General features: G+C 40.0%; 1 protein-coding gene across 9 annotated transcripts in view; it reads left to right on the top strand.

The window, feature by feature from the left end:
* arhgap23a (Rho GTPase activating protein 23a) overlaps positions 1 to 26,167 on the top strand; it is an 86,773-nt gene that overhangs the window by 39,582 nt on the left and 21,024 nt on the right. For 3 of the 9 annotated variants that reach the window (XM_028454233.1, XM_028454234.1, XM_028454238.1), the window contains exons 1-7: positions 1,104 to 1,841; positions 10,245 to 10,448; positions 16,239 to 16,263; positions 16,546 to 16,638; positions 18,073 to 18,151; positions 19,692 to 19,746; positions 21,045 to 22,668. In XM_028454233.1, the coding sequence (XP_028310034.1) occupies positions 1,605 to 1,841; positions 10,245 to 10,448; positions 16,239 to 16,263; positions 16,546 to 16,638; positions 18,073 to 18,151; positions 19,692 to 19,746; positions 21,045 to 22,668 (2,317 nt within the window). In that variant the 5' untranslated portion in view covers positions 1,104 to 1,604. Of the gene's footprint in view, positions 1 to 1,102; positions 1,842 to 4,709; positions 4,834 to 10,244; positions 10,449 to 16,238; positions 16,264 to 16,545; positions 16,639 to 18,072; positions 18,152 to 19,691; positions 19,747 to 21,044; positions 22,669 to 26,167 lie in introns of those variants that run through there. The other 6 variants (XR_003674570.1, XM_028454231.1, XM_028454239.1 and 3 more) reach the window with 4 other exon arrangements.

Below are 26,167 nucleotides of genomic sequence, written 5' to 3' on the forward strand. Positions count from 1 at the left end.
GTTAATTTTGTGATGAGTGATGACACGGTTTCAGACTTGTGATCTACATGCTTTTGTTTCTCAGCTCAGCAATAATCATGTTGCTTTGTGAAGCCTTAAACTGACTATGGATTGCGGTTCCCTTTCATCGTTTTGTTTGGAAAATCTCACTTTTCGAGCCCTCAGATCTACATTTCCAGCTCTTGCTGTGTTATTGTGTTTTAAATATTCACGCCTGCAGTGTGCATTCTTGTCATGGAGGTGGAGTATAATACCCTGAGGCTATGATCGCTCCACGGACAGCGTCGCTCTTAGGTCAAGTTCGTACTTGCACTTGCTGTGCGGCAGGTGAAACCAGTTCAGGCTCTACTGGTAACGGATGCCTTGTGTGTTAGCAGTAATGAGAAGCATTGTCACCAGGTTCCCGCTCTCACACTTATCCTGGACGCTTGGATGTTTGGTGAGATCCCCGGCCGGGGGGGGCAGGTCACCCTCTCTGACAGATTGAGTGGTGAGGTGTTCAGGTGCCACTGTGACTAAGAGGTGGATCTTATGAGTAGGAGTTTGTTGTTTGTGTGTGTGGGAGTTTATAAAGGAGGTCATGCTGACATCCAGTATAGTGTTATTTTAGTAGTTGCTCTCCTGTTTTCTTCTCCAGCGTCCTCCATCTCTTGTATTGCCACCAAATAAAGAAAGGGAGTGAAACCGAGTACAGCAGCAAAGCTTATGTTTTCTTTTCTCTTTGTACTGCATATCAGCCTCTTTCCCCTTTTTTTCCTCTCTCTGCCTTTTTTTGTTTATCTCCTCGCTGACTGGAGGGGAGGTGGTAGAGGCAGGGCCGGCTTTTGTGAGGTTTAGGGTCGGGATCACAGCTTTGTCACTTTGTTTCTGTCGCTCACACGCATGCCGCACACATGCAGCTACCGAGAGAGGAATCTGCTCAGGATTTAATCTAGAAGAAGAAAATCTAAAGGAAAATATCTTAATGTGGAGCCTTGAGTTATTTTGAAGATTAAGATTGCATCGATACGCTTCAGTTTACAGCACGGTTGTTTGGTAGCTCGTGACAGTCAGAAGACTGTTTGGATGAGTATCATCCAAATCAAAAGTGTGATAACAGCAGATGGGTTTGAGATGTTGAGATTTGTCTGGCAGTAGAGCAAAAGAAGGAGGGTAGAAGAAGAAAGAGTGGGAGGGAGGAGAGACTTGGGGTCCAGCCTTCTGGGACAGCACTGTGTGTTTGTCGGGGGTGGACAGAGTGGCTTTGTACACACAACATCTCAGGACAGTGGAGGGTGGCTGTCAGTTCTTCTCCCTACCCCACAAACACACTCCTCCATCTGCTGCCTGGGAGTCTTCCTCTGCCTCCTCCTCTCCACATCCCATCATCTGCTAGCAAGCTGTGATGTGGAACTTGTGGGATTCAACTTTTAGCTGAGTTCTGGCGGTGAGAGCAATGAACCGGAGTTAGGAGACGAGACTCCTGAGTAAATGACTAGAAGATCCTTGTGGAGGAACCTCCAACGTATGATCTGTGTCTGGACGTTGGCTGCTGCTCTCAGGTCGGTACCCAAGTGTTCTGGCCCAGGTTGGTGCTGAGCTATGAACTGAACTTGAGCATCCCAATGCCTGCTGCTATGCTGCCATGTCCTACACCGGCCGGGTGTGACTGGACTTTCCAGCGCCCGGTGGGAGTGGACTGCTGCTCTCCTGAACCTCGCTGCATCTGGTTAGCGGTGCTTCAGGGCACCCCAAGCCTACAGCCTCCACCTATGGCACCCAGCAAGGACACTGGGCTCCCTCGGAGCACTCAGCAGCAGCACAGGGTAAGGAGAGGTCAGACTGTGTCCTCCAGGGAAAAAGTCAGTCGCTCCTGTTCATTTGGATATTTATTTTTGAAAGAAGCATGCAATGATGACTACACTGTGACTTGAATAGAATTTCTGAATTGCCGGATAATGACTTGAGTTTGGGAAGCTGAATGGTTTTACTGCTTTACTCATAGTGATCTTGTTCAATGTGTAAAAAAAATTACAAAGCCCGTAAATTTCTGCCAAGCTCCTCATTTCCTCTTTTCTAGATATTGACAGTTATCTGGATCAAAAATCTTGATCACGGTACCAGGATCATTAACACTTTAAAGGCTTGGAATAAATTTATATCCCAATTAATTACCATACAGTAGATCCAACTATATTTCTTTTAGAAAAATTGCGATGAAATGAAATCTGGATTCAAAACATTTACAAACCAAGATATTGATTTTTGATTAGTAATTATATATATATATATTATTTGATCCAGAATCAGTATATTCATCCGGATCTCCCAAATTTAATGGAATCTGTCCTGATATAATTTCTATCTAAAATGTTGTCAAAATCTATGTATTACTTTTAACTTAATCCTGCTAAAAAACAAACAAAATAATCAAACGCTGGGGAAAATATTTCAGCGTTGGCAGAAGTCATAAATGAAATGAGTTGACACTGATATCCAACAGTTGTTTAACTTGTTTCTGATTAGATTTCATTTGTCTGATGAGATCCACTTGTTTTCCGCATTCCTATTACATTTACTTATTGAAGCTGGCTGATGACTCTTCTTGAAGCATGATACACGCTAACTGTAGAGGATGTTTGAAATTTGCAAAATGATCATCTGTTGACATAGTGTACCAGTTATCTGTCTTTCAGACATAACTGGTAATGCCTTCAGGAGCTCACTCTTCGGACTTTCTGCGGAACTGTCATGTTGATACATTTCTAAGGTTTCAATAACTGAGTACTGCACTACAGTCTGCTGATGTTCAGTTGTTTATTTGATGGCTAATTCTTTGGTTAAAATTGTGGAGCGATCTTTAATTTTAATGTCTTTGAGAGATAATGTTCCAAATTCTTCAAAGTTATTTTAGTCAAAAGTTGAATCTTCTGAGGTTAAGTTGGGGCCCATTGGCAGGAACCACAATATCAATCCTAAATGGCAGTGATGCTAATCATCATGCTACATAGTTGAACCACAACCTGAATGTTTATATTTAAACAATAAATATAGATATGAATATACTGTAGATGTTTTATTACTTTGCCTTTTTGACCTTTCTTTTAAAGAGCAGTTAGCAAGCCAACAGGAGAACTTTGTAACCCAATGCAGCAAAAGCAGTGCACACTGCACAGGAAGCAAATTTAGACGTTAGAACTGAAGTGAGATGTTACATGAGATAAAATTCTGTACATGAATACCTCGTGTTCCTGAAAGCTTTGCTGCAGTGAATCTCGGTTGCAGTTTTTGCTGTATCATGTTACTCATGTAACTTTTAGCGGTTGGTATAGCATTTGTAAAACCAAAATGCTTAGTGGCAACTCAAACTAAATGAGATGATGATTTTAATTGCTAACTAACCTTTGTTAAGCTAGCTGCCACTGTCATACCAAAAGATGTACATCAACAATACTAACAAGTAGAACACTAGGGGTGTAAGTTTCATGATGATATGATATTGTTTCTTTGGTATGATATTTGCTGATGTCACAAAGTCAGCCACAATTTGATTTCGATTCAATTCAGGGTCCTAAAAAAATACCAAGCAATTTTAATGTTTTGACAATTTTATTACTGAACCGTTTCAAATATTTAAATGAAAATCATTCTTCTTAACAAAAAAGAAAAAAAGACGATGTTGAGCGATGGTTTGATTATTCAAGCTTTTAAGTTTTTAAGTTACCAGACATAATAATAGGATTTTGCTAAATCAGCCCTCGCTACATGGGAATGTGCACGTTTTTTGCTTTGTTTCTTGATTTTCATCATCACGTGCATTTGAATGTGTGTCATTCAGACATGTTGGCTAACCTTTTGCCTTTTAATTGGCAGCAAATAACAGATGATGGCGGCTGCTAAGTGCTGCTTTGGACGAGTTACTGGAGCGCCGTGTAAACGCTCACAGAATGTAGGGCATCGCTTGAACACACGGACTGATTTTTTACATTAGCATTACGGTGGAATAAATTGTCCCTGCTTTTTCTTCTTCTCATGTTGACATGAACGCACACACGCATGCACACATACACACACAAACGGATAAAGCCCTTCAACCCCCGCCCCTGTGACAGTTCGTTGACACAGTTAAGACATGCCACTTCAGGAATGTAAGGAGAAGAGGTGGTAGAAAGAACAACTGGAACAAACACACACTGATGTGTACACTGTATATTTCTGATTTGAAGTCAGGAAGTGTCAAGTGAAAAAGTAACATGTTATAATAGGCTTGTTTAATCACAGTATTAGCTTTAAGATATTTTAGGTTGAAAATACTTAGTTTAGTGAGTTCCAAACTTAAAATCAATTAGTCATGGTTCCACATGTTTCTACCCAGTGGGTCACACTGTAAATGTTTTTTTTTTCTCCTCTGGGAAACATTTTTGGATGTAATATTGTATCAAAAATATACAAAATTCATCAGTGGCTGCGAGGCAGGTTTTATTAAAACAAAAGGAAAAGCACAAGACTTTAGGCAGATCCTGTCGAACACCCTGTTTAACTGACATTACATCATCACCCACTGGCCTAGTTAAACTAGCTATGGGGTTCAACTGGTTTTTGAACACACATACCATGTTGGTATTGTGCGTGCAAACACACAGGCACACATATCTGTGGCTCATAAAATATCTTGTTATGTAAATTACTCAAGGGTGAACACGGTTGGGCAACTCCTAGTTTGAATCTACCCGCAGGTTGTCAGAGGCCCGTTTTGTTTTGTTGATATTCACATGAACTTCATGCTCCTCCTTCACAACACGTAGGATGCATTTGGACGTGCAGAGGTGGAGGAGCGCTCCCGCTGTGTGGCTGGTGAGTCCTGGACTTAGAGTTTCTGTAGACGCCCCCCAACCCTCTGACGGGCAAGCAGGATTATAGGCTTGTCAGCATTTGTAGCTGCCGTAAAGCTCCACTTTTCAAACAGGTTGCAGCTCTCAGCTGTTTAAAAGAGCATTATTGTTCTGTCCTGTTGGGGGTTTGAGCCCGGCTCCCCGACAGATACTGCATTCCACTGTGCTGCTTTACCTCAGGATGGAGGGCTGTGTGTGTGTGGCGTGCGCATGTGTGTGACAGCTTTGAGTCTAGATCTTCATCCACGACTTTAGTCTAAATTTCTCTTGCTATTTGTTTTTTTTTTACATACTTTAGCAAAGCTGCTGTTAAAGCCTTTATCAGGCCAATATCTGCCAGTGTTTCCTCATAAAATTAAATAAACAATGACAGAATTCAAGTGCTAGTAGCAAAGCTAAGTAGGTAATTTTATTTGGATAAAGTTATTGTTCAGTAAAATAATGTTTCATTAGAAATGTTTGTTATTTTGAAATATCTATCATTTTGAACCAAGCTTTATTGGGACGTCTACAGTGGATGGGAGTTCAGTTACTCTTGTCTTCTCCATCATTGACTCAGTTAGTGCTTGATCCTGTCTGTGTGAGTTTGGGTCTTATCAAAGTACACACTTTATCCGCTGAAATAGGGAACCTTCGGCAGGACGTCACAAGCCGGTATTCAGATTCAGTTCTTTCTTGAACTGTGGCAGGACCTTCAGGCAATGAAGGGATCCCTGAAGGAGAAATTTAAATGCACTGTGTTATTGGAATTTGCTTGAACGGTCAAAATTCCCAACATATATGGTTAAAATGAAATTTCCACTGAGGGAACAAAAATACCCAATGTGTTATTTTCTCGGCAAAACAAGAACATGGTTTTCCTTTTCCGTCTCCTGACTTACAGAGGAAGTCGAGGTCGACCACAGGAAAACTTTCCTAGCGTCTTGTTGGAAATGCCAAACCATGTCAGCAACTTTGGATTGTTTCTTTGGTTTTCTATTGTGGTAGAAAAACAAGAAGGATGACGAGTGCAGCTGACATGAGAGATGTTTATCAGAGATCTTTGCTGTAGGATGGCAAAGCAGAATCACACAGCCCACACAGTCCACAGCAGCAGCAGCAGAGGGGGAAAAGGTCCCGGCTCAGGGTCCCACTCAGACCAATCTGTGTTTGGGCTAATCACAGGGTTTGGTTAGGCTCAGCGCCGGGAGGGGCCGTGCGGTCGAAACCGGCATGCTGGAGCCTGTCCCTCACTTGGGCCAGATACTCCTCCTTCTTTTTGTCTCCATCCTCCTTATCGTGGACTCCTCCTCATCTCCCTCCCATCCGCTGCATGTTCCAGTGTATGTTCCAACTTGTCCAAACTAAACTGCTCTCCCATAGGAATTCTCTCTTCCCCCTTTCACCTCTTTGCTCTATAATTTCCTCTTTGCCCCCCCCATGTGTTCTTTCTTTCTTTTATCACTTTAATCTGATGCTAGAAACACCCCTTTGTCTTCTTAATGTACTTATTAATGCTGAATTGACACACCACACACCTCGCCTTACTCCCCTGACAAAATGCATTGTTATGCTGGCCAAACAAAAGATCAGTATTGGACAAATTTTGTCCATAAAACATGGCATGTTGTTGCTCTGGCAGCACGGTGTTGTGTTCACAACTTCATGCCTCGTGGAAACAAGGTTCCTGGAGACTCTAAGTTGACCTCTTGCTTTCAAAGTACAAAAACTATGTAGGGTTTAATGACGTTTCCAAACTGGTTGTAAGAGTGAACAGGTGTGAACGAGTTAACTCCCACAACCCTGAACAGGATCAAGTGAGTACAGAAGATGAATGAGTGAATGTTGTTCAAGGTTGCAAAAGAGGAAAATGACACATGTTCAATTCATCAGGACTGAGGCTTTTCTTACTGGAGTGTGGATGCTCTCCATGTGTCGAATGGCGATTCTTGTCATTTGGGGTTTGTGTTGGTTTTTGATTCTTTCATAAATTGGCAGAATGGCATTTTGTGTTTGTGTTATGATAAAGCACTAAATTACAACTCCCACTTAGCAACTCTAGAAAAAATTAAAACAAATGTTTCTCCTATATTAGGATACTTTTGAGTTATTTTGTGAAAGAGAGAAACACATAAAAGTAACTCTTACTTGTTGCAGTATATATATATATCATGTTGACATTAAGAATTGAGCCCACAGCACTCACTGCATTAAGAAACGATGTATTGAATGATTGTTTTTATGATTTCATGAATCGATATCAGGTCTTTCAAAGGAAAATTGATTGAGATCAATTAATTGATTTATTTATTTTTTATGCCAGCCCTAGTACCAGTATGTATACAATATATCCTGTGTGTAAAAAACTAAACATTAAAATAGTTTTTCTCCATATCTGGCTTTGACAAAATGCCTCCTCTGCCTCTGGCTCGAAGAGTGTACAGTTTTATCTGTCACTAGTCTGACGTCTTCTTGTTTAGCCACTGTTTCACTCATGTTTAATTTAATTTAATCCAAATATGCAGTTCACTTCACTTCACTTCAAATGACTGTTGCCTCCAAGAAGTATGTCTACATTCACAGTCTAAATTTGTTCTACTTGCCCCTATGAGGTAGCAAAAACGAGAAAAGGAAATTGCGTGGGAAAGGTCAGTGCAGTCGGACTTCCGTGGCACAACTTATTTGGGAAGGAGAATGGAAGGAAGGAGAAAGAGAAGCGAAGAAGTGGAAGTGCCTCCCTGATGGAGAGTAATCACTGCGAGATGTTATATTTATCAAAGCGGCTGGTTATTCCGCTCCACACTGCTACTCAGCTTCCTACCTACTGCCTGTCACTTCCTGTTGTTGAACGTTTCCCAAGTTGAAGTTGTTGTATTCATGAGTAAGCATGCCATTTTCTGGATATGATCGTGTTTGTGTGTGAAAGGGCAGCAGGAGGTTGATGAAGTCTAGACGTGTTCACCTTTGACCTGCTGACCAAACAGAATAACATTAGGATTAGGGCCACAAACAGCGAAGGTGCTCGACCGATTATCACAATTAAAGTAGACCGTAGCTAGTTTTCTGCCATGTAAAGAACTATGGAGACAATGTGCTGTAAATGAGACATAGATAATATGATAACATTATATTATTACAGTTCTGCCCTACTTACACACACTTCTCATTGCTCCTTCCATATGGTTTCAGTATTCAGTCAGGCTCCAGCCATCCCAGTGTCTTCATGTCAACATGTGAAAATTCATGCTGTCCTGCCTGATATAGATTCACATCCATTCCAAAGCAGCACAGAGCCGTTTGGGGCTAATCGTATATTGCGTCTCCGGTTTACTTTTTCAAAATTTCACAAATTCTATCAGGGTTTCTTTGTTTCTGTGTCACGTCCACATCACGTTACAGTTTTCTGTTTCACCTTTTTTGTCTGATTGGATTTCTTTACTTCTCAAAATCCTACCAAACTTGCTAAACGGAGTTAATAGAGTGAATTTTATATGCATCAGATGATTTACAAAAAACAGGATGGTTGCTGAACGTCACTACTGCTAGACTAAAAAAGATGATCACTTGATGAAACATTACACATAGCACAAGCACGGGATTATGGGTGGAATTGCACTTATTTGAATATCTAGAAAGAGTCACCCGTTTTCCAGTAAAAAGCAGTGTAAATATGTGATATTGACCCAATACATGCATGTGAGGTATTCCCATTTTTCAACAAAGAGGCACTTGCTTTCTCCATTTTAGAACCTGAATTGCCTATTTTCCTACGTTTTCCAGGGGCCCTACATCTGCTTTCTGCAGATCTTGTTGATCATTGGATCAGCTTTATGACATTGACTAAAACACCTCCAAAGTAGTTTGACAACGTCGCTGTGAAGTGGAGCTGCAGCTTCCTCACTGTACTTCTGTGCCTAATTATCCTGCTCTGTCCTTTTTAAGGGCGCACTCACAGATAAAGACAATCATAGACATACAAATATTTACATTCACCGTCAGTTCAGTGACTCTAATTAGCATCCAGTGTGTAAAAAATGCACAAATACAAAATAAACAGATGGATGAATGTAACATGGAGAATGACACACACTGTATGGATCTTGTCGACGTGAAACTTCAGTCAACATAAACGCAGAAGTAGAGCAGCCAGCCTGCTCCCTAAAGCTGCATCTCCTGCCTGTTTGCTCAGGTGATTTGTGATTGACTGACAGATGTGTGTTGTTGGGGCAGCATGAAGGTGACGCTTCTCACGTGTGTGTGTCAGCTGAGTGAGCAGGGCTTATTGACCCAGCAGTAAAGAATGAGATATTTAGAGAGCAGGTGGAAATGGACTGAAATTCTTCACATTCAGAGTTCAGATTCCGTCTGTGCCTTTGCTTTGTGACGGTCACTGCAGTGTGTGAACCACGTTTACGTAGAGGCTGCATTCAAAGCTTCATCCCAGGTTTGGGGTCAATTATAATTGTAATCGTGTAGTTGATAATTAATTACAATTATGGCATAATTATTATAATTGTAACTGTAATTGAAAACATCTGCTGCTGTTGTAATCATCGTTGAATTGTAATTAAGTTCAGAGAATTGTAATTGGTACGGAAAGTCTATAAAAGCTACAATTTAAATAAGCACAAAAGTGGGGATCCGTGTTAGCATTCTATGGCTTACACATACATAGTTTACAATTGTTAAAATATGTTTATTATCAAGTTTTTACACTACATTTTAGGTCTCTTGAGTATCATTTTATCTTTTTTTCGAAAAAAAAAATTGAAATTGAGGGTATACTGACATAAAAAATGCTCAGGTCCCCATAACAAAGACATTAATACTAATATTTTTATGGATAAGGAAGCATAACAAGGTAACCAAGAGATGGAAAAACAAATTAGATGATAGATAATATTCTTAGTGTATTTTACAGCTGAGTTAAAACTGACCCATGTCGTAACTCAGTTTTATGGGGTTATTTATTAAAGGCTCAGTAATTGTGATTAATTGAATTTGAACTTTAGTAATTGAGAACATAAATGTTATTGACTTTCAGTGGAAGAATACTAATTGTAATTTTAATTGGAAAAAATGCTGACCACCGTAATGATGATTTAGTTGTAATTGTACATGGATAATTGAAGACGTAATTGTAATTGAAAAATGAAATTGACAAAATGTGCAACTCACTTATCAAGGGTCAGAACTGATTGTGTAGTCTTTATTTTTTTGTTTACTATTAAAATATGTGCTTTTATGATGATTTAGTACAACTCAACACATGTCCAACCTTTGTTTTCTTTTTCATAATGTTTTTTTAATCATTTGCTTAGTCTTATTTTAATCACTTTAATTAATTGAAGTTAAATATGAAGGCTAAACGAATCTTCTTCTGTTTGTCCCTAGGCGAAAACGCGAAGGGATGGTCTCTCCTCAACCGGCGACAACCCTCGGCCGCCGATGGCGACCCGGCTGGGAAAGGAGGGAATCGCCGTGGGCTGGAAGGGTCCCCGGACACTGGTCCTCCGAAAAAACTCCCAGGGTTTTGGTTTCACATTACGCCATTTCATTGTTTACCCCCCTGAGTCAGCCATGCACACCAACCTCAAGGTGAGACCGATGGTTTTTAATCACTCCTCGATGCATTTTGAAATGAGTTCAAACACAATCAAAGGCTGCGTCCGAATAGTCTCTCCTATCTCCTTTCCTATTCACTGGTCCTTTACCCCCGGAAGTGTTTCAGAGTTGGCCATGATAAGGAGCGTTCGAGTTAATCTTAAGCTGAGGAAAGGAGGCTCAATGCCTCCTTTATAACCTCCTTTAGCCTCGGAAACACTGATGCATCCTTTACGAAAGGAGACCAGATAATGCTGACCCACAATTCCTTGCGGTGACAACATTTAAAGGGACACACACCCGAGCGCTCACGGAAACTCACAATGACCGACAAGGGACGGAGATCATCTAAGTTACCAATGCAATAATATGCCTTGATCAACTTTAAATATGATATATTAGCCATATTGTCAGATTATAACTGACATAAAAGAGACACTCTGTCATTTAAGAAAAAGGGATCAGAGACATGTTAACCACATGTTTTATTCAACATAATGCATATTTCTGAGTGGAACGTGAGTGTGAGCAACCATTCTCAATGTGACGTTTTTTTAGTTTCACTTTTGTTCCTCGTAGCCTGGTAGTCTCTTTTCCTTTGATTTACATTCAAACCTTGTGTCTTTTATATTATATCAGCAAAAAGTGTTATATTTGTGCTTTTAGTAGTTCATTTTTGCAAATGTGTAGTTTTTTAACCACGGCAGACATCGCTAACCTTTGCGGTCGTCGGATTATTACGTCACCTAGTGGAAGTGCGTTTGATTGTCAAAAAAACGGGATGGGCTTTTCCTAATTCTTCGCCTAACACCTTTCCTTAACCCTGTGACATCATCCAGGGGGTTAAGTAAAAGTGGATAGGAAAGGAGATAGGAGGGACTATTCGGACACAGCCAAAGTCTTTGTTTAGATGACAAGTGACAAAGTCCAGTCCAATCCAATTCGGCTCACAGGAAAAGACAGAGAAAACATGAATCATTGTGTAAATGAAATTCAACGATATTTGCAGACGCTCATTTACCGGTCATTTTAAATGTTAAACTGTTAAAAAAAAAACCTCAAAATTCTTACAAAATCCTTAAATTTTCCTTAAATTATTAAATAATATTTCCCGTAATTAAATAGAAATTGGTCACAACATCTAGGAAATGTAATGTGAAGATCCTCGAGGGACTGATATCTATCACTTATTTCTTGGACGTTTCTTGCATATTTTGCATTTTATGTATACTCAGAAGTGTAAACTAGGGCACAATAATGTGGAAATTACATGTTTTCCTGCATAAAATCTGCTCAGCCCACTTGAGATCAAACTTTTCTGTATTTTGCCCCTGAAAATGAGTTTGACACCGATTATAGATGACCTGTTTTTATTTGCCAGCTGTCCTTCAAAGACGACTAAACTTTGCCACTAAACTGAAGTAGTTTGAGTTTAAAGTGAAAGCCAGTCATAAAGTATCTTAAGGGTCAAAGATGTAAGGCAGAACAAACCCTCAAATAGATAAAGAACAACAGAAGCCAAGCAGATTAGAGACAACAGACGTCAGTTTAAGTTATTGACTGAAAGTGAAGATTGAAATGTTGACCATGTCATTGACCATCGTGAAGGTCAGAAAAAAGTCCCGGTGATGGATTAAAATACTTCTGCTGTTGTGGAATGAACGTCTGTGATTATTTGGCTTTGTGAGGTGTGAGGGCAAACCGCTCCAGATGTGAACTTGAGGGCTTGTGAGGCCGGGCTGGGGTGATCCAGCTGAAACAAGGCCTCTATTATTATTCTACCTCGCCAACATCGAGCAGCTGCACATAGAAGCTCAGATTGAATGGGATCTGTTGTCTTAGCCTGGTACCACTCACTGACAGTCAAGCTGTACCAAGCCATCCCTGGACAATACGCCTGATACTGGACTTTGGCCCCAGTTCTGGCCCTGTCGCCTTTGTCGTCACATGGTTGGCTTTTGGGGACAGTTTGGCTCACAAAGATCTCTGTTCCCATTGTCTCCGAAATTATTCTGAAAAACAAAAACAAAGTATGTCAGCTGCTGGACTGACTGAGGTTTAAATTGTCTTAGCTTTTCTTCTATGGAGGCATTGGCCAAATAAATATGGTGTAACAGACAAAAATGTACTATGAACTGAATATTATTGCTATAGATTAGTTAGTCAGTTACAATGTCCTCAACTAAAATGTTATGTTTAAGGTTCAAGTAACGAAACACTACGTTTTTTCCACCAGTTTATAAAACAAATCATTACACAATTCACCTTTTTCCTTAAAGAACTACTTTAAACAAGAGAACATGTCAGAACATGAGATGAATTGTGAATTGATAACAGTGGCACTTCTTTCTGAGTTAATCTAGTTAGTATCAGTAGTTATGCTGTTTCCTTGACAACTACAGGTTTTAAGTTTACTTTCTGGGCTCCTGTGCAAAGCTGGATGAAGAATTTGGTGTCGTGTGTGCATTATTTGACTCTGTGTAGGGAGAGTTGAGCCATAAGTTAAACCGAACAAAATATTACTTCATTTATTTTAAGTTTTTATCTCTATTTTAATATGTCATAATTTTTCAGGATACTCCAACTGTAGAATATTCTTATATGTAAGGTTAAAATGTCTGTAACCCATTGGTTAATAATAAATGGGTCAGTTTTTTTCCTACGGTTGCTGACTATTGTTCTCTGTTTAACTAATATCACTTGATCAAGACTTTTCTAACACATTCCACACTACAAAATGTGTATGCATAATTTGTGCTGATAGCGGTATCAATCAATACTTAAGGTTGAAATATTAGTATTGTATCGGAAGTGAAAAAAGTTACGTCACATTGCAAGGCAAGGCAAATTTATTGGTATCGCGTTTTTCATACACAAGGCGAATTCAATGTGTTTTACATAATCAAAAAGTGCAACAGGAAACATTTAACAGTTTAAAAATCAATAAGAACATTACAATCAGCAGTAGAAACTTTAAATCAACAACAATGTGATTAAAAATCTCCCTCAGTCATACACAGTAGTGAAAAAGAAATGTACATTTAGAAATGTACACATTGGATAAAAGCAGCGTCACCATGTTTACTATGAACTCTGGGCTCCACTATCTGACCTGTGTGCATAGATCTTAGAGACCTGCTGGGTTCATACCTGACTAACATCTCACTGATATATTCTGGACCATCACACATTGCAAATATTTGATTATTTTTTTTCCATTTTTCGATTATTCTAGTTTTTAATTTTATTGATTTAGTTTCACCAGGCTACTTTATAGACGGAGACTAATAACAGTCACGTTTGTAGTCAGTCCTAGATGAGGTGAGATTAATTGTGACTGGTTGTTGGGCATCCTCAGCTCCTGTATCACTCCAGGGTGGCCTTTCTCTGCCTCTAAAGCCCTGGCCATTGTCTGCAGTGCCTGGAATGAGCACACTCAGCGCAGCACAAAGCCCGGCGGCCGACACCAAAACTGTCCACTCAGCGTAGTGTAGGTTAATCAGGCAATCTCACACTGCGTTCACACCTTTGTGTGCATATACGGTGCGTGTGATGTCACTCGTACTTACAGACTGTCTAACCTGAAAGTCTGAGCATGGACTGCATACCAGCATTAACTGCTCATTAGGAGAAAAAAACAGCTGGTTTAAATTGTGCTTCCTTCAAAGTAACTGGAGAGAACTTAGGGCAGAGATGGGCAACTGTTCTCACAGTGAGGCCAAGATTTGAGGGCCACATTATCAACATTTATGTCAGCATTTGGAGTAATAATGACCAATCTGAGAATTAATACAGGAAATGACACGGTTTTTTGGTGTTATTTTCTGGTCGTTTTTTGTATTCTCACTCATTTTGTGCATTTTTTGTATTGTGTAAATATGTTGTCATTTTGTGTTTTTGGAGACTTTTTTTCTGCGTTTGCTGTTGTTCTGTGTGTTTTTGTTGTCAGTTTCTAAATTTCCCTGTAATTTTGTCTCATTTTATGTTTTTTGTTGTCATTTTATGTGTTCACTTTTGGGGCCACACTAAATTAGAGCTTGGGCCTCATGTGGGCCTCACTAGTTGTTAATGTGTGACTCAGGGGCTGGATAACAGACGGAAGAAATGGAATTCACCTTCTGAAATGGAAAAAAATGAACTGATCCGTTTCTTCTTCTTTTTTATATCTCTCTCTTTATTAAAATCAAACCCCAACATGACACAGAAGTGCCTCACATGATTTTTTTGGGACAATATCACACATTTATACATTATTTTTCACTGGAAAACAGGTGACTGAATGTCTACCAAGTGTGACAAACAGACAAATATGTCCAATTCTTCCCATAATCTCATTGCGCTACGTGTTATGGTTCGACTAGTGATCATGTTATCCTGTGACTGAAAACAAATGCGAGCATGTTTTTAATTTGCTGAACAACGGGTTTAGATTGTTATGACTGCATCCAAAGGTGAAAAGACTCTGGTACAAAGACAGGTTTAGCTGATGGTGTATTAGCTGAACTGGTGATGGGTTTACCTGGTGACATGTCACAGCAGAAGATTTACACGTCCAATCAGTGTGATTTGTCAGTTGGCGTTAATTAAAGGTTTCACAAATCATGTTTTGGGACCTTATCACACTTTTCCATCATATTTTTCTTGTTTAATGGTGGCTGAGAGTTAGCAGTGGCTAATGTGGCTCTTGCACACGATTTCAGGGTAACCATTCTACCTTTCGTAAATCATCTGAAGTGTATAAGTTGGAAAATTAACAACAGAAGTTGACTCTATTTTTATTTAGCATTTTTGGTATGATTTCAAGAAGTTTAATAGCCAGTGAAGTCATTTAAACGGGGAAAGATCATTAAATGAAAATGTGGAAATGGATAAAGCCTGAAACTGGGAAACTTGGAAACAGAAAATCGAAGGCCTTAAGAGTAAGAACTTATGTCAGCAATGACGCTCGAAATATTCATATTCTTTTAAGATTTGGGCAGTAAATATGAGCATTTTATTATGATTTCAACTTTGTGTTTTGTTCAAGCAGATGGACCCTGGTAAGAAAGGCACTAGGTACCCTATTTACCACCTTTCTTATTTGAATATAGGTGAAACATGCTGCTTACAATTCACATTCACACCCTCAGTCTATTTCACATTATTTAGACGAGTTTACCAGTAAGGACATTATTACCACTGTCAGGTGAGGAGAATCACACCAATGACATTTTATTTCCACCACCTGTTTTTAGGAGAGCAGGAGACGTTTTTTTTCTTCATAGCAGTTGCTGTGTTGGAAACTGATTATTATGGTCAAGTCTAAGAATGTGACTAAGGAGACATTTTGATTCTGCACTGGTTAGTTTCATCAAAGTAGTCAAAGAATTAAATATGATAGATTTGAGAAATAAGAAACATTTTGTTGCTCCTCACGTTGGTACAGCTTTAGTTCGCACACAGATGTGGCTTCTGATGTCCTGACCCTTTACATTAAACCCCCTTTTCCTCCAAATTAGCCACTGAATGGGTCAAATTTTGTCTTTGAATGCCTTTTTTAAATTTTTTTTTCTTAATTGTGTTGAAAAGTTTAATTTAAGCCATAGTATTTGTCCTGCTTTTATTTGATTCTGGTCTTATCTGTTGCTTCAGTCAGAAAATTATTATTAATATGATAAAAGTGGCACAGATGGCCTCCCAGCAAAAACTGTTCAGTAATGTGTTTAGGATGATAATTAAGAACCATGGGATGCTTTAACCTTTCCTTTAATTCTGTGAAGTAACTGTGTGCTTTGGCTTTTCCAGGATGAGGAAAATGGCAACGGAAAGGGTGAGTTGTCTCTGCTTTGGGCTATGACGTAATTAGCTGGGACCTCCAGCTTTCCCATTCAATCATTTCCACTTTGTTGCACATCTGCACCATCTATAGCACTGTAACAGTACTGCATCAAAAACAGCAGAGTATGCACTTTACACACAGCTAAATAAAACTGGACAATTAATTAAGACAAGATAATCCTATATACGAAATCAAAAATATATTTTTACAAAAAAAAAGTCTTTGTAGATGCATTATTGTTTTACAAACTGCTATTTGTTCTTTGCCTGGCAGGGTATCAGAAAGGTCAAATGGAGCCAATGGACACCATATTTGTGAAGAACGTGAGAGAAAAAGGTCCAGCCCATCAGGCGGGCTTGTGCACAGGTAAAAGCAACAGGATTCTAATGATTTGAGTTGGAAAGCGGCGTGGTAATTTGATCCTGCGCACATGAAAAGAGTAGGGAAATGGGAGCGCTTCAGTAAGAGACACACACAAAGGGTTTCCTTCATGATTTAAATACCCATTGTGTTCAGACGTCACACACACACACGCACCATGCTTTGGATGTGCAGGGTTAGGATTTGATTTTAAACATTTCCAGGTCTGAGAAAGTATAGAAAATGGAAACTAATGTAGAGAAAATAGTCATGTTTCTAAGACTGTTATAATTGTTTAGTTTTCTAAAATAAAACCTAAAATTATTAAATATCTTTAGGAAAATAATTAACTGGATCTGGTTTTTAAAGCTCATGCTAGCACAGCTATAATGTTTGTGTGAGAGCACACAGAAGGCTTCACGTCCCAGAAAACATTTGTGCAGATTGACATGTTGAAGGCTCTGCCCTCTCCAACCCATTTAAGCCCCAGGCGTCGTTAAATTTCCCTGCATTGTTGACGAACATGTGATATCCACACACTGTTAGTGAGCGAGCTGATCAAAATACCTTATCTGATCGTTGACAGTTGATGTAAATTTTCTGTACCGAATAAAGAAAATTAAATGCAGAGTTTATAAGAAAATGTCAGACATGGAGGAGGCGGCGGTTACAAGTCATTACCAGGAAGAAAAGTATTTTATTTGTATGAGCTACACTACCTAGCCATAATCTCCTGGAAATTATTAGGTGACATAATGGCATAGGTATTCAGAATAATAAAAATGAACAAATATTCCACTATTTATTTACATGATACACATCAACTTACTCAAGTGTCACAAATTATTTGAATTTTTTGATACAGAGACATCTAGAAATGAGGGTCAGGAAATATTATGAAATTTTTATATTTCCAATGTGTAGGAATCCTGGATGTGTTACAGCATACATTAAGTCTGCAAATGCTTTTTGAACGTCAACATATTTCCATTGGCCTTTGGTCAAAGACAGTAAATTAGATATTTTATCATGAAATCCTGAAGTCAAATTGTACCAGAAACCATTTTTTCCCTCGGTTCACCCAAAATAAAACTTTTTATCCTCTTATTTTATGGCCTTCAACTCTTTAAAATGTCGCTTGCCTCGCAGATAAAAGCAGTTTCACACATCTTGGAGGATATTAAATTAGATCATTGATGAAAAGTTCTTTGAAAGGTATAGCAGGTACTGGAGATTTGGATGGTCAGCCTAGCAATCACTGGGTAGATTACAGCTGTCGGCTTGCCTCATAATGACTCAGCATTCCCAAGACGAGCTGACAGATTTTGTGAAGAATTGACGTCTTCAACAATTTCCACATGCGTCGGACGACAGAGGTCGACTCAGGAATCCTGCTTTCAAACGCCTTCGCTCTAACACTATGACCTGTTGCTTCTGCAGGTGATCGCTTGGTTAAAGTGAACGGAGAAAGCATTCTGGGAAAAACCTACTCTCAAGTGATCACCCTTATTCAGAACAGGTGAGCTTTTCTGGCTGTCAGTGTGTGGATTTAGTAAGCCATCTGTTTATTTTGGTTCTTCTCAGAATGCTGACTGTAAACATGACACAAATCACCAGAATACACAGTGTCATCAAGCAAGTCCTACTACTATTTGAATCTCATTATGTTTCAGAGACGTTCTGTTCTCAATGGGATGTTGAAAAATATGTTTTTGAAATAAAAGTAGCAGGAGGCCAAAAGCAGTTATTTTCTTTTTTTTTATTTTACATAAATCATGAACTCTGTGGAAGAGGATAATTATTTTCTGTTCTGTATTCTTGAAAACTAGCTTTATTTTGATTGATTCTGATGCTGAATCATCTCATTTATCAAATTAAATTATCTCTAGTTGAGTTAAATTATTTAATAGAATAGTTAGTAAAGCATAAGAATAGTGCAATATCATGCTAAATCTACACAAAATCCAATTAAATAATGTTATGCAAAAATATTTCTGTTAAAGGGAAAATATTTCCTATTAAATGTAATTAAAAAATGAAAAAGAGTTCAAGAAACTGAACAAAGAAGTTGTTAACATTTACAATCAACATTTAAATAAAATGCAAGAATTGACAGGAAACAGCCCCAGGATGCAAAACATGAAAAATATTGTTTACAGCAACACATGTAGTGTTGACATCAACGCTGCTGCTGCTACTGAACTGCTGCACATACTTCATGTATGAACAGCAGTTCATGCAAAAAAACATGGGTGCAAACATTATTTATTTTCTTAAAGGTACAAATCAAAACATGCCACCATACACACAATCAGCCTAAAAAAAAACAAGAGAGGAATGTGAAGCCACTAACAGAGAGCAAAGACATTATTAAAATATTGTAAATTAATACAGGACACAAAAACAACATGAAATTAGTGCAAAAACTCAAATACTGAAAAGTTGCATCAAAAAATAAAATTAAAGGGCAAACCTCTGCCAAGTGCCAAATATCCCTTTTTCCAGGCATTGTCAGTTATCTGCATCAGTGATCCTGATCATGGAAATATGATCAATGACACTTTAAAGGCTTGGAATACATTTATACCCACATGAATAACTCTAAAGTAGGTCACAATGTAATGACACCCACATTTTTGCAAAATATCTCCACAAAATGCGCAATTTGGATCCAATCTGAATGAAACTCAGTGGACTAATTGAGGGACTCACCCGACATAACTGATACAAATTTCTTAAAGATCAGTCAGTAAGAAACTAAAATAGAATTTTTTTGCCAATGATGAGCGATAGGGATTTCTCAATTTTTGAAACTAATTTAGAATCAGTATATAGATCCAAATCCCCTTCAAAGGTTATTGGAATCTTCCATAGAGTGAGGTCAATCTTTGGTTCAAATTTTGTCAAAATCTGTTGAGTACTTTAGACACAATCCTACATTAGGTTTGTTGCGTTTGTTCTTTTTCCTTAAATGTGTGTATTTGTCCTGCTTCCTAAACTACAATCCCTTGTTTTTGGGTGTTGCTGCACCCTTCTTCCTTTTCTCATGTCTCTTGCAGTGAAAGTGTGCTGGAGCTATCTATTATGCCAAAAGATGAAGACGTGCTTCAATTGGTAAGAACCACACTTATTGACACACACTTATCAATCGTTAAACACTCATTTCATAATGTGAAGGGAAGTTATGTCTGTTGTTTTGTGCTGAACTGTGCAAGGATTCACCGCTGTCATAACTTAAGATTGGAGAGATTTGGTGGAAATTGCTGGAGAGTGACTCACTCACAGGCTTTAAGCTCTGTGTTTAGATCACATTTAAAGCCGGCTTGTATCATTGAAATTTGCGTTTGGGAAAAAAAAAACAAACTCACTCACACACCCATGTACTGTACGGCACATTTTTGTCGGTCCTCAGGTTGCTCCACACTCGTTTGCATGACCTAACATGCATTTTTGCTCCTCCCACTCACCTGCAGCTACACGTCAACACCTAAAAGCATATTGCCACATCTTATAGAATGATAGGACAGGAGAGGTTTAAAAAAAGAAAGAAAAAAGGCATTTTTCCCAAAGGAACCCTCAAAAAGCCTTTTCCCACTCACACACTCAACCACATCCTAAAATTAAACACCCAGGCCTCTGTACTCGAACTCCTCCCCTCGCTGCAATGCCTGTATCTGCTACATTCCTAACATGACATCACCAGCCCGGTGCCTCCTTCCACACTCCCACAGGGTGGAGTAAGACCAAATGTGAGCAAGAGGAAGGAGGGTGTTTGGAAGGATCCGACAAAGAACAAAACAAGACTATCAACGCATTTAAAACTCATCCAACAGAAGGCAAAAGAAGCGAATATTTGGATAGCTGGATGTTGGAGGAGAAAGCAAGGAGGCAATGACAGACAGGAAGCTGTAGCAGTGTGTCGCTGAGGATGAGCCTATCGTGACTGCAGCTCTTCCTCCTCTCTGCTTGTTGGTTGGTGGGGACTACAAGCTTGACAGGCAAGACAAGGAGAGGCTTTGGCTTTTGTTGAAATTATAACCGTCGTCAATGATTTCAACTTTGGTCTGTGTATAAAAAAGGGCAGAGATTGTTTTGGTTTTGTCATCACCTACAAACCAAAAGAGTTGCTTTTAACATGTGTTTTGACTTAGAAAGTATTCAGGTGACTTCAGGTTCACACACGCACACACACATACAGGATGGGAAGCTTGAATTTGAGTACCAAACCTATTTGCATGCACCTCGAAACAGTGTGCTGCGCCATTTGTTCAGACGAGATCTTACATTTGACTTGTTGAAGGCTAAAGTTTCATTGAGTAAAAGATCTCTCTGTGTGTAAACATGTTTCATAATGTAAATACTTTGTGTAATGTCATGTTGTCAAACGTGCTCTGTGACTTCTTTTTTTTCAGGCATACTCCCAGGATGCCTACCTGACTGGGAACGAACCCTTCTCAGGGGGAGCTAAAAATCTACCTCCACCACCCCCCCTCTGTTACCCTCGTGGCAAGAACACGCCCCTTCTTGGATCTCCTTTATCGGCCCCCATGGGCCAGAACCAGTTGGATAATTGGAGTCGTTGGCAAGGCTCTTCCAGCCCCTCGTCACCTTTGGACAACCGCTCTGCTGTGGGCAGCCCAGCCAGCTGGCAGGAGGGGCGCGCGGTGGAACCAGGCGGCGTGGGTCACAGCAGTCCAGCCCACCGCACAGAGGAGATCCAGTACGGAATGACCACCCAGCAGCCACAGGGTCAGACGAGAGGACGCTCCTACTCTTCTTCATCTTCATCAGGAGGACCCTTGTCTAGCCCGCTGCAAGTCCACCACTCCAACCATCACGGCGTCAGCTCCTCACAAGCTCCGCCACGCAAGTCCAGCTCACCCTGGACCAGCCCCCCAATGCCACAGGTCAACCATGGCCACAACGAGCGCTGCCAGCAGGCTCTCTCAGACTGGTACTACAGCCAGCTACCAGAGCGCTCAGGACGCTGCATGCAAACCCGCCACCGCAGCTACTCTCAAGATCGGCTCAGTGAGTCGAGAAGGCAGCAGCAGCCGTCGGGTGGATGGCCACACAGTGCCTCCCAGGATACTCTGTTCTTGCTCCAGCAGTCTGGACCTGGACCACAAGGGGAGCCCTACTGGTCTTACGGTGACTGGGAGGCAGGACCAACTAGGGGCCGACAAGCTTCCAACTATACTCGGACACGTTCTGAAAATTTGCTGGCTCAGTACAACCAGCGAGGTCGCTCGTTGGAGATGTTGGACCGAGACGCAACAGGACTGGTCCCGCCGCGGGTGGAAAGGCCTTCATGGCACCATCAGGCTCCTCAGCCTCCTCCTCTAAGGACCGACGTTTACCCGAAGCAGGGAGGTCACTTCAGTGCAGCACAAGCTCAAGCGGCACCCCGTCATTCCCAGCCGCACTCCAAACACCCTCCCCAGGTCCACTCTCAGCCGCAGCAGGCTGTACCTCAAAGCAGGCGCCTCCCCCCAGGTCAGAGCATGGACGACGAGCCAGTCGGTTACCGTAGTTACAGCCCCTCTTTTTACCGCAAAACGGGTCGTATCATGCAGCAGGCTCACTCTTTCAGAGACCCTTCATACTCTGGCCCACACTTGAACTGGAACCCAGTACCTAAAACCAGCCCCCCAGAGGGAACAACGGCCCACATTCCTGGATCCACAGCATCTCCTCTCACCTCTGCTTCTTCCGAATCCCAAGATCGCATGTATCGGCCAACAAACCACGAAAGGGAACGAGGGGCAGTGGAAGTGTCGGCCGAGGTGGTGGCGCAGACCCAGGAAGTAGTGCTGAGACAAAAACCCCCCACCGGACGAAGGAACGCTTACGGCATGCGGCACCCCCACTACGCTCTGCCTATGGATGAGCTGGAACCCTCGTTGTTCTCTCCTGAACCCAAAGATGCAGTGCCTGCCTCGTCTTCTATGGGGGACGCAGCCCCACGCAAACCAAACGGCAACCTCGCACCCCTCCCCATCGAGGATGACTCTCTTGCTTCAATCCCCTTCATAGGTGAGTCTCAATGTCACCAGAACTTTTCAGATACCATCATTCTAAAATAAAATCCTCATTCTGCAAGTAAAAGTCTAAGTTAGAGGACACGTTGACCTATAACATGTTACTGAGCCTGGAAAATTTATTTTTGTGTCTTTTTGCGTTGAGGCTTAAAGCTCCATAACACAACGTCAGTTTCTGCAGGAAAATCAACACATTTGAGTGCTTTACGTTCCATAGATTTGTCTCCTTAAAAGGAGAGCTTGACTTTAAGAAAAACAGCCAGTTTTAGAAATACTTTCAAGTTTTAATCCATCATGAGCCACAAGATGAAAACACAGAAACCTTCTCATTGGTTTCATCGTCTGAACACTTTGTTCTCAACACAGTGTATGAAAGGTTGCTTATGTCAGGATTATTCATGCGGTGCTTCCTCAGCTATAGTTTCCCAATCTAAAATATGCATGTATTGATTTTAATTTTGTATCCCATTCAAAGCTGCTGGATACAATAACATTGTATCAGATAAAGACACAGCGTAGAGGCCTCGTAGATCAATAAATAGAAGATAAATTGCCCCAAAATAGTGATGATGTAAAATGTTGAATTGCTGCTTGAAAGTTTGTTTTGATCTCCACTGTAAACACTCTCTTATTGACATTGTCGGGAAAGTCTCATGCATTGCATTGTGGGATGTTGAGTCCCATTGAAAGATGCATTGAAGTGTTTTTACTGTGATTTCTTGTGTTTCTTCTCCAGACAAAGATGATAGTTATTGGCTTCACACCATTTTTATTCTGGTTTGTTCTCGGTAGTGAGTCACCTCACTCCATGTTTGTTTGGATCTTTCCTAAGCCCCAAAATAAACATTCGCCATGATTGGCCACAACTTTCAGTGAAAACACCAGAAATGTGTCTGGAAGTCACTTTGGCAGAGTTATTCAGGCAAACTCAAAAAATCACAGTAAGAAACTCTTCTATGCATCTGTCAACGGGACTCCACATCCCACAGTGCAATGGACGAGACTGTCAGACGAAATGTGTTTACAGTATAGAACAAAACAAACTTTTGAGCATCAGCTTCAACCTTTAACATCTTTTTTTCGAGCAAATGATCTTGGAGTTCTTGATCTATAAGGCCTAAACTATGTCTTTGTGTGATTGAAAACCGATGGTTTCCAGCAGCTTTAACTTTATTAGAGATACAAATGGGGAGCATGTTGGGCTCAGATGCAGCTGTCCACCACTTCACCTGTTCCTGCCCTGCAGGTGTGCGTGCTCCTGCAGGACCAGTTTTCTGTTTGTCTGTGTTATATTCAGCTCATATTAATGCTGTAGGCCTACAAACACAAGATACATTAAAATAATAGAGAAATGTATTCGTCAATGATTTACAAATGAGTTACTTTCGTGACAAAATCACTTCTGCCGTATTGTGTGTTTGCGTTCATGTTTTTGTATGTTCATGAAAAGTTAGCATTATGTAATACTGGGGCTCTGATAGAAAATAGTAGCATGTCTGTCACTAATCCTGTCTGTCCTTGTTCTGTAAGGTCACCTTCTGTTGTGCTGTGGTCATGAAGTTGAGCTCCTTCATGTGAGGACTTTGTTTGTTCGTGAGCTAAAGCTGGGGTGTCCAAATTCTTTTCATTGAAGGGCCAAAAATTAATCACGGTGGAGGGCCACTTGCCAAAACTAATCATTCATGTTGCGGTGCATGAAATTTAATATGCCAATAATACTTAAGGTAGTTTGAAATTTAAGAACACTTTTCTTTATTGTGTTTCCTGGCATAAAATTATGAAACATCTAAATGTCTTCAAAGACATTTAGTGCAATATAAATTCAACAAAATGGGACACAACATACCCCACCTATACGATCAAAACACTAAACTTTCCTTACCTATAATAATCCTTTAAAACTCCAGAAAAATAATGTGATTGGACATCAGCTTTGGATTTTTTTTCTTATAAATCACTGTACCGTATTACATACATTTTTATATTTTAAAAAATATCAAAAATTAAAAATGACAATTTCAAATATGGGCAGCTGGCCAAAACTAATTACTTGCGGACCCTGAGCTAAAGCTAAGGTTTTGCCCTCTTTGAGCTATAGCTAAGTTTTATTTATATACCATGGCGTGTGAATGCTGTTGTCACCTGTCAGTAGTTTCTGTGATCATGCACTAATTTCCTATTTCTCACACAAACAGGAAATACATACAAATTCAAACTATACGCGAGATTATCGAGCAAGGCCTCGAGGCTCCACCTGAGGAAAAACAGGTGCAGTGCTGAATTAATTCAAATGAGCCGATGCTAAAAGCTCAGTTGTGGAATGGCCCTCAATATTGAAGATAAGCTGTGTTCTAACTCTTAAATGTGTACTGTCGATTGTGAGAAAACCCAGACAATCATTGCTAATGTCAGCCTCACTCTGTGTACTCGCTCGAGTGCATTCTTTACCTTCACCTGAATCAAACGACGCCGAGTTACAGGCAGGGACATGTTTAATAGTCATAAACTGAAACTAGGATAGTTTCTCCCCGAAGAGATGAAGAGGCTCCATCTTCCTGACACAGATACCGAAATAATCTGGGACTATTTGGGGAGATGGAGCTTCATAAGAAGCTCTTAAAGACTGAAGTTTTTATTGTGTCCTTAAGTGATATCTGTTAGTGTTTTTGATTAAGCAAAAACATTGATCAGCAGCAGCTGTTTTCAGTTTGCGTTAATGAATGACTAACTGTGAACAGTCGGTTCAGTTCCCAGCTAGCTAAACCTGAATACTTCCTGTTTCAAACTCTAGCCTCTAGGCTGATGTTTCGAAAGGTTTTACAATATTGTTCTGTTTTTACTTTTCGGTGTTTAAAATTTAAAGCTGCAAAGATTTAAAAAAATGATTCATCACATACAGACATAGTGTAGGCCTCAAAGATCAATAAATCCATGATTATTTGTTCAGAAAAAAAAGATGTTAAAGGTTGAAATCGCTGTTTGTTTTGAGCTCCATTGTAAACAATTATTGACATTATGGGAAAAGTTCTGCGCATTGCATTGTGGGATGTGGAGTCACAGATTTGGATCTTTCTGTGTAAACCCGAAAATAAACATTTGTCATTGTTTTGCTGCAACTTTCAGCAAAAACACCAGAAATTAATTGGCGGGTCACATTAGGCAGAGTTTTTAGGGCCAAACACAAGAAACCACAGGGAATACTGGGAACAAACAAGAAGAAAAATGAAGAAACACAAGCAATCACGTTAAGAATTTGGTAAAATTATTCCTATAATGTCAGTAGGAAAATGTTTACAGTGGTGAATGGAGATCAAAAGAAACCTTTCAGCAATTTAAATCTTTTATGTCTTTTTTTGAGCAAATGATCACTGACTTATTGATCATGAGGCCTAAACTATGTCTTTATCGTCTTTAACCTGCTGAAACTGAATACATTTCAGTACTGATCAAGAAACAAATGAACTGACAACATTGAGTACATTTCCATTGTGCGC

Source organism: Gouania willdenowi, chromosome 8 (assembly GCF_900634775.1).
Source record: "Gouania willdenowi chromosome 8, fGouWil2.1, whole genome shotgun sequence".
NCBI classification, from domain to species: domain Eukaryota; kingdom Metazoa; phylum Chordata; class Actinopteri; order Blenniiformes; family Gobiesocidae; genus Gouania; species Gouania willdenowi.